Source organism: Mchenga conophoros, linkage group LG4, assembly GCF_057382185.1.
Source record: "Mchenga conophoros isolate Kocher_MC1m ecotype Shallow Benthic linkage group LG4, M_conophoros_male_GT1.1, whole genome shotgun sequence".
Taxonomy (NCBI): Eukaryota; Metazoa; Chordata; class Actinopteri; order Cichliformes; family Cichlidae; genus Mchenga; species Mchenga conophoros.
Genome location: NC_140529.1, coordinates 6,830,475 through 6,844,305, shown reverse-complemented (window position 1 = coordinate 6,844,305; position 13,831 = coordinate 6,830,475). Strand labels below are relative to the sequence as shown.

Sequence of the window (13,831 nt, the reverse complement as noted above, 5' to 3'; positions counted from 1 at the left end):
CACCACAGCACGGCAGCAGCAGCTTCGACACGTTTGGCCGGCTGCTTCAGCACCTCGGAGAGCGATAGGCTGAACGACTTCAGCGGCGGCAGCAGCATCCAGGCAGCAGCCAATGAGAGAGCGCCGTTTCTCTCGCACATCCAACCCGAATAAGTGCTGATGCCCGCATCTCTCTCTCTCTCCCTGTCTCGCTCGCTCTTTGCTTTGCTGCTTTACTGAGGGAATAAGCTGCCGTCTATTTTTGGACTTTATCGTGGCCATGTTTTTCTGTCCCCCTCTCTCTCTGTCGCCGCTTTTTTGTGTTAATGTAGGTTTTTAGACCAGCGGGCCGGCGTGCTGTTTGATTCATGTCTGGGAGAGTTGTGAGCATCAAACAGCCTCCACCGTGTAGTTTTTTGGGCTTCTCAATGGAAGACATCTCTCCACTCGCTGCGAGCGAAGGAGTGCGGCACATATTCGCTTTGCGTGTGTATTCCCGCAGAGGAGCGAGAGACTCTTTCTGAATGAGGCTCTGAAGGGAAGGGGCGCGGGCAGCAGACCTGTCGGTGTTCGAGCGAGACCCGTTTGGCTGGACGAGCTCGTGCCGGCGGTTGTGGATTCCGTGGGCGGAAAGCCTTTTCACATTTTGATCTTACCCAGCAGCGAGGGTACGGGGGAGGTCAAGGTGGGATACATGGATTTCACAAGAAGAGAAGATTAATTAGAAGGTAGGAAACGTGTTTTTCCCTGTAACACCAGCCTTGTGAGGTGATGAAATATTAAAGACGCTCAAATAATTCTCAGATAAACGCAGGATCAGTCAGTACACAGCCACCTGCTCAAAAAGAGAGAAAAAAGCATTTTCTCCTAATGTTCAGGGCTGCCTCTCGTGTGTGCTTCTGATGCTGCCTGGTGTTGGTGGTGTTGGTGGTGTTCGGGGGTGGGGGGGTGTTCAAGGCTTCCATTTTGAAGCTAAGATGGATGCTTGCGCACATTTCTTTTCCCTGCCTCCGTGGCCTTATCTCGGTTCTTATATAATGCTGGTGAACACTGGTAGGCCCATGCTGGGGCTACCAGTGCCGTCTATATGCAGCTTTATGTGGGGAGGTGCGCCATTTATACATGACTGCTGTGATGGAATGCCAGCTATTTGTGTGGCTGCACGATTTATTATGAAGTTTCTGCACAGACACCTAATGCAGTTGGCTGACTCTTTCTCTCGTTGGTATATTGCTGTAACCATAAGCTCTGGGGTGCTTTTCTTCACTTAATGAACATACAGTACCAACAGCTCAATGTGGACCTTGGAAGCAGAGATTTGCGCAGTAAAAAAAAAAAACCCACTCCCACCACCTAACCTAAACTCATCTTATTGACGTGTTCTGAAAGGGGAAGCTGGTCTTGTGACCTGCTTTCATCTGCATTTGCAGGCTCTTCCTCCAGGCAGGAGCTTCTTCAGTTGTCATTGTTACAAGTGGACAGCAGATTCACTGTGTAAATATCTATCTGGCCGGTTACAGGTTGTTTCTCATGGTCTAGCAGATAAGAATCCAGGTTTTTCACCAATGATCACCAATGATATATGTGTGATTTGTAAACATTGATATGATTGATATTTATTGTATGTTACTGCAGCTAGCAGGCAGCTAGCAGTGTTGCATCACAACAAAATTTTCCTGTAGCTTGAAAACCATGTTTGTCCACTGGGTTTTCTCCAGGAGCTTGGATTTCTTCCTCCATCAAAAGAAAACAAAAAGTGTCTGAATGCTGTTTGCAAAAGAGATACTGAAATGTCATGAATTTGACTTCCTCGTTAAAAGAAAATTTAGCCAAGCTGAGGGCCTTGGAGGAATAACTAGCAAGAAGACCTTGAGAACTGTTGTTTGGGCCATTTTCATCTGACTAGCTTTTGCTTTCACAAAGTAGGAACCAGAGTGTCCTTTCTGGTTTCGAAAACTAACCTCACTTTCTAAAATCATATTCAAGGTCTTTGTTACTTGGAAACCCAAGAGGAACAAATAGAAAGTATATCTTGATAGGTTTTCCCAAACATTTTCTCATGTTTTCCCATTTTCCCTCACTAAAACAAATAGAATGTTTCTGATCTTAAAGATATCAAAATATCTTTGGACTCTCAACCAAATTTGTCACTTTTTATGGTTAAAAGAAGGTAAGGGGTCATTTCTAGACTAGTGTGAAGACCTCAAGCACCAAAGTGTGTGCGGTCCTTTTTGGACTTAAATAGCCTTTCAACCACATTTCATGGTTGACTGGAGCCGACAGTAGTCAAACTCAATGGGCCTCAATGGTTACTTTCTTTACTCTTTTTTCAAAAGGAGAAGTAAAAACTCTCCTTAGTCCTGTGCGAGAAAACTGTGAAAAGTCTTATCTGAAAGTCCAGCAGCCATTTGGGGTGTTTCATCTGGATACCTTGTCATGGCTGTAGGCTTCAGTTCATTCTGCTCTTGGAAAACTAGTTTGTGTATAACCCAACCCATTTAACTCAGGGTCCACTTACAGATGTTTTGGGGAGATTTTAACAATGTTTCTTGGTTTTCCTCATTCTCTCCTCACCAAAACAAGCCAAAGCTCAGACGTGAGGATTGTAGCATTTGAAATAGTAAAAAGAAAACTTAACTCATACTACGATTACTACGAGCCTTTCTTTCATCCCAGGATCTTTTTCAGAGACTGTAGCTCATTTTTCATGTTTGACAAGGCTGACAGCAGCAACCTCATGAAATTATCTAACTGGATGGTTGAATTCATAGTGAGGAAAGTCTCTTAGCAGAGGAAGGCGATAGACTGAACGCTCTAGGGGAAAGTTCACCATCCCAACGATAAATATTCTCTTTTGAGTCAGTGTCTTATGTCACTTCTGGTCTTGCAAACAGGCAAAAAATATTCATCATTCGTGTTCAATATTCATCAGCGAGTGGAGTGTTAAGTTGTCATGGTTGTGCAAAACTTTAGCGTCTAGGTCTATTCTTTGCTTTGATAAACCACTCCACATCTACATCTCATTCTCTACTGAGAGAAGACTGATGAAACTTCATCAGTTGAAATGAAATCGAACTAATATTGCTGCTTTTTTTTCTGTTGTTTGTTTGTTCACAGGTTCAAACTCCTCCAGAAGTGAGACGCTGACCCTTTCCAAGCTTTTTGTCTAGACTAGTCAAAGAGCTTTCCCCCACTACTTTCCACTGTACCCTGTTTCTGCTGCTAACTCTAACCAGACATCATGGGTACAGTGTTATCGCTGTCTCCTAGCTACCGCAAGGCAGCCTTGTTTGAGGATGGGCCGGCCACGGTGGGCCACTACACCGCCGTCCAGAACAGCAAGAATGCCAAGGATGCCGCTGCTGCAGCAGCAAAGTCCCTAAAACGTCCCTCAATCATCAGTGTGCTCCCATGGAAACGTATAGTGGCTGTATCAGCGAAGAGGAAGGGGTCCAAGAAATTACAGTCAGACAGCGGGGATGGGGGGAAAGGAAGCTCTCCGGATGGTCATGCAGCCGCCACCACCAACTCAGCCTCCAATAGCCTGAAGCTCAAGAAGTCTCAGTCCTGTGCTAACCTCTCATCCTATTCATCCAGCCAGGACCCAGCAGCCACCACTACCACTACCTCCTCCCACCTGCCCGCCTCCAAAACCTTGGCTAACGTAGCTACTGTCGTTGCCAAAAAGAATTCCCTCACAGGTTCTGGGATCCAGCCTTCCACTGCAGCTGGAACGCCAAAACGAGTCATTGTTCAGGTAACCTTCACTCTATAGCAAAAGGAAAACTAAAAACTCACGCATGCATAATTTGATCAAGTCTTCTCTCCTTCCCTCCTAAACACAGGCATCCACGAGTGAACTTATGCGTAGCCTGGGCGAGTTCCTGTGCCGTCGGTGTTACAGATTAAAGCGTCTATCCCCGACAGATCCAGTGCTTTGGCTGCGCAGTGTGGACCGCTCCCTCCTTCTTCAGGGCTGGCAGGATCAGGGCTTCATTACTCCAGCCAACGTGGTCTTCCTCTACATGCTGTGCCGCGACGTGGTCTCAGCTGAGGTGGCCTCGGAGCGTGAGCTGCAGGCCTCACTGCTTACCTGCCTCTACCTGTCCTACTCCTACATGGGCAACGAGATCTCCTACCCACTGAAGCCCTTCTTGGTGGAAGCAGAGAAAGAAGCCTTCTGGGACCGCTGCCTGGACATCATCAACCGCATGAGTGGCAAGATGCTCCAGATCAACACCGACCCACACTTCTTTACCCAGGTGTTTGCTGATCTGAAAAATGAGAGCAAGAAAGAGGAAGAGAAGACCAAGCTCCTCATAGGCCTTGACCGATAAGAGGGCGCCGGGAGTGGGGGGGTGGGGGTGGAAGGATAGACAGTGAATATGTTAAGGACAGGAAGACTAATGTAATCCAGTGTAATGTTACCTTTGAGCTGTAATGTTGTCTGGCGTCTCTACTGGTGATGATTAACCAACTTTTCAAATGTAGAAGATAGAGCTCGTTGTATGAAACAGTGTTGATGATAAATTTACCCGAAGGCTGCAGTTAAACAACAAAGTAGATAAAATCAGGGTTGCTGAGGTGTTTCTCAAACCGCCAGTCATGTTGACTGGATCTGATTAGATTCCCAAGATTAACAGGCTACTTGTTGGCATTCAGCATCCAGGTCCCTGAGCTCAGGGTAACAAGTTTTAAAGCTGAGATACAATTGTTGAGATAAGATAAGAGGAGATAAGATAAAACTTTATTAATCCCTCGGGTGGGTTCCTCTGGGAAATTCGGTGATTCCCAGTAACAATATATCTGACAATGAAGAAAAGGAAAGTCATATTTCATCAAAAGCATGACTAGCAGAGATCATGATGTGACATTAACAGCATGATAGAGAGAGCAAGAGATCCATTGTACTTACCTTTTACCTTGGGTGTAAAGAAATTTGTCAGTCTGGCCTTTATGTTAAGAAATAAAGTCCTGACTAAGTTTTATTGTGAAAGTTAATAGAAACATAAATGGGTTTAGAGACGCCAGACAACACAGATTTAGTTACTGAGGCTGGATATATAAATATATATATATACTGTATATGTATACAGTATATATTTAGCATTGAGGCATTTTTATCTATAGAGAATTGAACCATTGCATGAGGTCACTTCATATGTCCTTGCACATGACCACTTGCTTATTGCCAACTCCGCTTTACCTTATTCCTAAAGTCCTTCCCAAGCTTTATTGCACTCATCAAAAGTGGTTCTGCAAGGTCCATTCACATAACATAAAGAGTATTAACTTGCATAGCGTGGATGAGATCAAGTCAACCAGATTGTTTAATTGGCACTCCTATTTATTGTACTGAAGTGGATTCATGCATCCGCATATTATATAAAGTACTGTAGTTTTAAAGGAACATTTGGGTTTATCCAGTCAAATATTCTGGGAATTAGGAGACCATTTGTCTATTTTTAAGAGGATGACATGCTAAACCTTTTGGCACAGATGAATAATTATTAAACAAGCCCTTGTGTAAGCTGTTTACAAATACGTGGGAAAATGCAATACTGACCCCTCCAGGGCACATTTTACACAGGGAATGAGCTCATTTATTTCTCTTACCCTGCACTTTCTCCTGCAGTCCATATTGGTGCTGACGAAAGAAAGAAAGAAAGAAAGAAAGAAAGAAAGAAAGAAAGAAAGAAAGAAAGAAAGAATACTTTTAAACGACTACACTCGTGTTGGGTGCATCACACTGTGTGAATGACTGGTGGTGATGGGTCATGGAGGATATGTTCTTATAGCAGATCATGTGATCGCTTTTCTTGGCCAATGACTACACACATTAGTAATCAAAAGTAAATGTGAGTATGCTCCAGCTGTGGAAGTGCAGAGCCAGACACAACAATTGTAGATGTGACTTTTCTTCCACAACAACACTTTGATGTTGCCGTCACCACTTGGTACCAGAGACCTCGGCTGCTGTTTGAAGTCCCAACACCCACCCCTCTTTCTTCTGCTCATGGCTTTCCACAGCAACATGGACAAAATAAATCAACACAGATTCTCTCTCTCTCATTTCGATCGCTCCGGTCTGGTCTGAACCGGTCGTGTCCTGTCTGGTGCAGTTCAGTCCAGTTGTCCCATATTTAGAGACTCTCTGGTCCACTGACCTGATGGCTTACTTATTCACGGAGTTGTTTGACATGCATGTGTGCTTCTATAGGTTTCCTAGCATGCTGCTTTGTGTTGGGCATGCCATGCCTCATGTTACGAAAGAGACTGAGCAGTTGCTATGCTGAACTGCTGAAAGCTAGACTGAGCGATGTGACATCCAGGCGCAAGGACGATCCAATGAGGACAATATGTGAAAGGTTAGAAGTGGACATGCCATTACTATAAATCCATCAGTCAAGGCAAGGTCAAACACTTGCCCTTAAAACAGGTTTTTGGTATTCATGTACACAGAGGACTAAAAGAGCCCACCGAGATTAGCCTCTATGTCTCTTTGGTCACTTATTTGGTATGTCCAAAGAGAAATCTGAGAACTAATGAACTGTAAAAGCAAAATGTTTTACATTTTGGATCAAACGTAAATGCGATCTTAGTAAGAATTGATTTAGAAGGTAATTTCATCTCGTTTCTGCAACTATACCTGTTGAGCATGTTGCTAAAATGCATTTCATCCCTAATCCTACCCCTATGTGGCTCTACAGCAACCTATTGTACATTAACCATCTGAGATCTAAGCCCCAAACCCTAAGTTTTGTAGACAAGAAAAACAGGGGGTTTTTTGACAAACGTCAACACATTTTGATGTGTCGGTTAGAGCCAATATGTTCTTTGTCCCCTTATTGCTAGAAAAAATGAACAAATATTACATATTCTGATAGTATAGGGTGATTACCCTCAGAGGGTAAAGAGTACAATAGTTCTGACTTTTGGTAAGCAGCCATGTTTTCAGGCTGAAAACTTATAAAAGGCAGAATAAAATCTCCAGACTTCCTGTCTAAAAATGCGTGATCAAACAATTTCCATAATGTGCTTAAATCTGGTGCTTTTTTCTTCCTAAATCACCTAAAGTCCACCTTTAAAGACCCCACATCTTCAGATTGTATGGGTCTTTCTTGTTAGAAGCTTCAAGCCCAAAACTGAATTTTATGAAGAAGCTCAAAGGAATTATGATTCGGTTTTGGAAAGCTCCTCCAGAATCACAAGAGAGATTATAGAAGAGTTTTCAGTCTGTGTCACCAATAAATGTATGGAAAACTTTGATGGTCCATTACAGGACCATTGTAAGGGTAGTCCTTCAAAACATTATGATGGATAAATGGATATACTGATCCTATACATGTCCCCCTGAGGTGAGAGTGTTATCCTTGATGATGTCATATCTCTAAGTCTAACAACGGCCAATAAGATGTTTTCAGTTTTTGAAAACCTGCGCCCTGTCGGCAGGGCGGAGGTCTTGTGCCATATCATTCTAAGACTCATTATTTCATACAAAAAGAAAAAGAAAACAAAAAAACATGAGCCAAGAAAGACTATAAAGTTGTCATGAGTAAGCTTTTCATAATGTTGCTGCATTGTACATCCGACATGTAGACCAGAAGAAAAAGACTTTCTTTACATGGTAAGGAATACATGCCAAAATGGAAAGCTTGTAAATTCAATATACAGAGAAGTTGTGTGTGTCACTTTGCAAAATGTATGCCAAAATTGGAGTCATCCAACACTGGAGCGTTCAACATTCAGTTTAATTTGTGTATAATAATATTTGGCCTTCCCTTGTAATATGAAAAAAACAAAACAAACACAGAAATGAAGACTTTACTTTTAAAAATGAGGAAATGGATTTTTAATCAAACAGAATGTCATGCCTCTTTCCAGACTCGTGTCTTCACAAAGCAGGAGATGTTTCATGTTCAGATGATTACCAACTGGGCTGCAGCGCTTTCATGCTCTGAAGAAAAACATGTAGCCTTGTTCCAGAGTCAGACCTCATGAGACAAATATGCACTCTATGAATCCATGGCAAACATGCTTGTTTACATGTCCTTCCTCCTAGCTGTTTCTGATGGGTTGAATAGTAGACAAGTAGCATATTCCTCAAAGGCATTCACAAGATGACTGTTGAATAATCCTGTTTGTAATTTGTTGTACTTGACGATCCAGAAGGATCTCTCTCTGCAGGCAAAAGGATAAAAGAAAGGTCAAATGGTTACAAATCATCAACTCCATAACAAGATGTATGTGAACTGTAATAAGTTAATGTTATACAAGAATTTGCAATTTTTATTCATGTCAGTACTTTCAGTATCTAACAGATTTAATAGAAGAATGACACAGTTTTCCAATTAAAGGGTAAAGGTTTGCTTAGCCCCACAACACAGGCCAGGCCTTTAGTTGTCTAATCTTACATTGATAAGGGCAGCAGGTGTGGTGGCAAATCTTAGATTGTAATTGATCCAAAAGTAAATAATTAATTCATTACTTAAAAGAATTCCATTAAACAAATTTCTCATTTCTAGCTAACAACGGTTACTGGCTTAAAGAACAACAGTCAAAGGCTAACTAACTTGATGGCTATTTGACATAAACATTAGCTAAAATATTCTCTAAATTATTTTTTATTAATCATAGCTGAGTCATGTCAAAATTACTTGTTGGAATGAATTCTGTCTGTAAAATGCAGAGGTGAACTGTGAATGCTAACAATAGCATTTGCCTTGTTTGTGTCACTATAATAAACCAGTAGCTGAAGCGAGCTATTGCTTTAGTGGCTAGTATTTTTTTTAAAGAAACCCTATCGCTGACACTTAATGGATAAAGTGTGCATATATGGTTGCTAATAAACAGCTAAATTGAAACAGGGAAAGCAAAACAACAGGTTTCCTAATGAGATGTAATTGTCCAACACCCATGGCCCTGTTAAATGGGGATTAGATGTCACTGTGGTTGCCAGTGTTTGTTCGTCACTGGTAGTCTCTTACAAAACAACCTTTAACCAAAGTATGTTCAGCAAAACACACCAAAAGTAAGGGTGAAGTAGATGAACATTTATCAAGAGTTTTAAGAACAGACACACTCAAGCGGATACAAAAAGTTATTGATTTATTAGAGAGATATGAAACGGCTTTTAATGAAGCAACTGGTTGCTACAAACAACTTCATGCTTGAAGACAAAGGCTACAGCTAACAAGCATAAAGTTAGCTTCTTCACCAAATAAAAACATTGGTCTTATCAACTTAGTCTGTTCAGTTCATACCTTATAGGGAATAATGTCAATAGGACTCTTATTTTTTCTTCCTTTTAATGCTAGGACAGTAAGATGTCTGTTAAATGTGACGTTATCTTGGGTGATGCTAGCTAGGGTTGCTACAGTAAATGTTATTGGATCTAATGGACAACACTGCTAACACTAGCTTAAACTCTGATAGGATCAACGTCACAGATAGTGTATATACAACTAAGTGGATGTGCTAGTGATAAAAGGGGCACTGCATTATTTAAAAAATTAGCTGCTTGGCCTTTTAGGTAACAACTGTTGGTTAAGCTAATGATTGTATCTTATGTTAGCGATGAGAAACACACCTTAACTCATTTGTCATGGAATGGCACCGATAAGGAACCACCTTAAACTCTGGAAATACGTCTTTCCACATTGTGAACAAACCCAAAGCTTGAAAGACCTTTTGTGCTGCGTTACAGTTGCTAAGCTGTGATTGAACAATCATTAAACAAGCCGTGATTTTTCACAAGCGGTCAGCGCTACTCGTTCTCTGATACACTGAATATTCTATTTTCTGTATTCAGTACCCTTGTAGTGTCAGATTTTGACACTGATGTTAGGAGTGATGATTCTTAATGTGTAAAATTACCAAAATATTTATGACCACTTTCCACCTGCTCCAGGCCTGTCAGCTGTGCAGGGACAACAAAGAAAGAGAAAACTGAAGGTAAAGGAAAGCCGTCCTCTAAATGAACCTTTTTCTTGCAATGGAGAATGAAAGTATGAGTTGATAACACCCCCTCTGATTCATGCTCTCATTGATTAACTCATAACCATGTGCCATATTTTATCTTGCGAGACATACAAGACAAAAAAACAACAAAAAAACAAAAGAAAAAAACTATTGTGTGACATATGCTTCTAATGATGAAGTTGGTTTTCCTTCCTTTTCATTTGTGAATCATATTGTGTAAACAAGAATCTTTGGTGAACAAAGTCAAGGCTACTAGTGTTACTAGAGTGCTGATGCTGCAATCTGTTACTATGTGGATGTATGAATATGTATGTGAGAAATAAGAATACTTTGATCAACTGTTACAGGTACTTTATATAAAAACCTTTACAAGCATGGTGTTCTGTATTTTGTTCAGGTGTTATGACTGACATTGAGACAGTTCTTACTCGGACCACAGAAAGGCAGCAGAGAGTCTCTGAAGCTGCACATTTGAGGCAGCTGAAGAGGAGCTGGGAGGAAGAGCATCATAATAATTTTGAAAAAATGCAATTACTGCTCACTAGCTCCCTAACCTGACACTTGAGAGTCATTAAGAGCAGGTTTAATTTTTATTGGTGATAAAAATTTTAATACCAAATCCCTCAATTCATTGATTATTCTGCTCTATACATCTGACATAAAGAGAAACGTACTGATAATGCTAAACACTTAAATACTTGAACTTTAATCGTAGTTTCTGATGAGTTTATATTCAATTGAAAAACTGATCATACTAACCTCTGTAGTCTGATAAAAAGCGAGAAACAAAACAAAACAAAAAAACAACGGCTGCTAGGCTTCTGAGCATATAGTACATACAGTCCTTCTACAGACCTAGTTTTACACTAAACTGAAGGGACAAAAGACCCAAGGTATTACCAGAGACTTGTCTAAGAAAGAGACACAGCACAGCATCCTGATTTCAATCCTGATTTGACACCAGGGACCGTTTGCAACTTTTATTAAAGAGGCTATGAAATTCACAGAAAGAGACCTTTAGGTCTGGTGAGTATAGCAAGTCTATAGATTATTTACAAGAGCCTAAATGGAAATATAGTTTGTTTCTTTAAGGTGGTGATGGTGGGGTAGCAGGCAGGCCAAGATAATCAACAAGAAGTGAGAAGAAGGGCAGTGGAGAATGGTCAGGTAGGCGAGATGCAGGTAGGTGCTGGTCGTGAGTGCAGGTGAACTGTTATTCGTGAGAGTTTATTTTTCCTCTGTGCTTACAGGAACCAGAGAGGATAACCATCCAACCATCTTTGAAGAAGAACATTTCACACCACCAGGATGGAGGCCCAAACTGGTCCTTAGATCCTGCATGATGAGAAAATGACTAAGAAACAGACGAAAAGAGAAGAACGAGGCAGACTTACAGAACAGACCTCATATGACACAATATGACTGTACATAAGTCAGCTGATGTAACCTCTGACCTGCTTCCTTTGAATGCTTGGAAAACAAAGGAGCCCAATCAGTTGCTTTTCCCAGTGTAGTTGCCCCACTCTGGCAGGAATAACTTTGTGATTCCATTTTTTTAACAATAAATCACCATAACTAACTAAAGTGTGGAGTTGTCTGAATCTGAATCAAACACTAGTGAATATAGACGAGTCTAATTCTGTACATTTAAACTGAACTTAACTGAACTCTGTCAGCTAACCTTCCACCTCAACAGCTGAAGAAGTTACGCATGTTTGATCAAAGTTAGAGTCAAACTCAAAATTTTGGAAACTTAAAGATTGAAATGAAGTAATTAAAGTGCAGTAACAATCTTCTACTTCTTCCCTTAAAGCAAACCTTGCCAAAGTGTGGGGGCCGCCCCCTAGGTGGGGCGCAGAGCCATTGCAGGGGGGGGGCGCGGTATGAAAAGGGAAGAAAAAACCCCCAAAACAAACAAATGCTTGGACATGCTTGGGGCGCCCACACAAACGCAAAGCAGGAGATGAAGCATCGCTGAATATGTTTCCAAACCAACTTCATTCTAAACCAAAGACTAGAAAATATGGTGAAGCAAATCTTCCCTTTGGTTTCACCTGCACAGGTGCTGAGGTAGGTCTCCCTGCAGAATTGGTTTTCCCTGTGTTGGGAGCAGCACAGCATCTCACATTCTTGATTTTTAGTTCACAAACACTTGTTGTAATGACTAACTACTCCTGACATTTTGGAGGTGTTAGCTCTTTATACAGTAAAGCTACAGTGGGATACAAATAATATCAGGCTGATCCTGCCACGATTTGTTCCCCGGTTCAAATACCGGACAAACAGTATCCCACAGCTGTTTATGTTTTTAAACCCATTTTGCACACAGAGGCATTTTTTTGAAAAATGTATTGATAGCAATGTTGAATATTATTACACAGGAAAAAACAACTACACGTAAAATAATCACACTGTGACACCTCTGCCTTTGTAAATGGAGGGACAGTAACTGTGTGTGTATGTAAGCGTGTAAAACCTGCAGACAGTCAGATTAACAGTATTTTGTCTCTATCTGCCATTCTGCAATTCATCTCATGTAAACAATAACGTGGCCACAGCATGACGTGAAAAAGGCACATACCTTTGACATTGTGTTACGAACTCTGTATTCCTCGTCCACACGTAAACGCAAAAATCAGTTTTAAAAAATCTGCGTTTTTGGTGATTCGAAATGCCGTATACCTGTGGACAAAACAGCTGCTTTTTCAAAAAATACCCGTGTAGGTGTGGACGCAGCGTAAAAGAGTTAGTAGTTTATTTTATTACTGCCTGTGATTTATTGCAAATTACTTGTATTTGCCTAATTGTTTACTAAATGTTTGAGGTGTTAAATAAACAGCAATGGAGCAAAATATGAGTGTGTGTGTGTGTGTGTGGGGGGGGGGGGGGGGGGGGGTCGAACATTTTTCTTGTAAAGCAAAGGGGGGCTTAGCAAAAAAAGTTTGGGAACCACTGCCTTAAAGGGTTTAATTGTTTTAATGAGAGATCACCTTGAATATGATTGCATCAACGTGTCTCTAAAAGCTGGGAAGGGTGATGTTTACCACTGTGCAGCATCACTTCTTCTTTCAACAACAGCACATCCACTTCTGGGAACTGAGGAGAGAAGCTGCTGGAGAGGAATGTTGTGCCGTTCTTGTCTGATGGAGGATTCTGGCTGCTCAGCAGTCCTGGCTCTGCTTTCTGTTTTATGACACTTCAAATATTTTGAGTTGGTGAAAAGTCTGCATTGCAGGCAGGCTGTTCCATGCTGCTATAATAGATGCAGTGTTTGGTTTAGCATTGTCTTACTGACATATTCAAGGCCTTCCCTTAAAGAGGCGTCACTGGATGGGAGCAGATGTTGCTATGAAATCTGTATATAGACCTTTGAGCATCAATGGTCCCTTCCCAGGTGGTTTCTTTGCTTTCTGTCATAAAGATTTTGGGTTTTTGAGATCTGCAAATCATTATATTCTGTTTTTATTTACATTTTACACAACTTCCCAACTTTTGATAAAATAGAACAGAATAGAATAGAAGTATGCTTTTAAGTTTTAAGTTTCAATGTGCTTTTGCTAGTTAGCTAAGAGATCTTGCAGGAATAATATTAGAGTAAAAATAATCATTTAAAAACACCCCTACATTAATGTCCAGTTTATGTTAGAGTGTTATCTGTTGTGTCAATATGATTCTTTAATGTAAACACAGAAGTTAGCCGATCATCGTTGCCTGAGACTTTCTTCAGCTTCCTGCTTCTTCCTGCTCTAACTTTGTACGCTTTAGCAAGTCTCAGCTGCTGTCAGGACCTTTAAGCGATCAAACAAACATACAGCCTGGACGGAGCGCTGCTGTCCGTGGTGCTGAATTAGTTCAGCCGTGGGGTGGTGCA

At 41.1% G+C, this 13,831-nt stretch overlaps 1 protein-coding gene across 1 annotated transcript; it reads left to right on the top strand.

Moving 5' to 3' along the window:
- Positions 1 to 200: 200 nt before the first annotated feature.
- Positions 201 to 4,322, top strand: LOC146575419 (cyclin-dependent kinase 5 activator 1-like). Its single transcript, XM_085270131.1, has 3 exons — positions 201 to 707; positions 3,097 to 3,736; positions 3,825 to 4,322. Exons 2-3 carry the CDS (start codon positions 3,221 to 3,223, stop codon positions 4,314 to 4,316), a joined length of 1,008 nt encoding a protein of 335 aa, XP_085126257.1. The 5' UTR covers positions 201 to 707; positions 3,097 to 3,220; the 3' UTR covers positions 4,317 to 4,322.
- Positions 4,323 to 13,831: the final 9,509 nt, after the last annotated feature.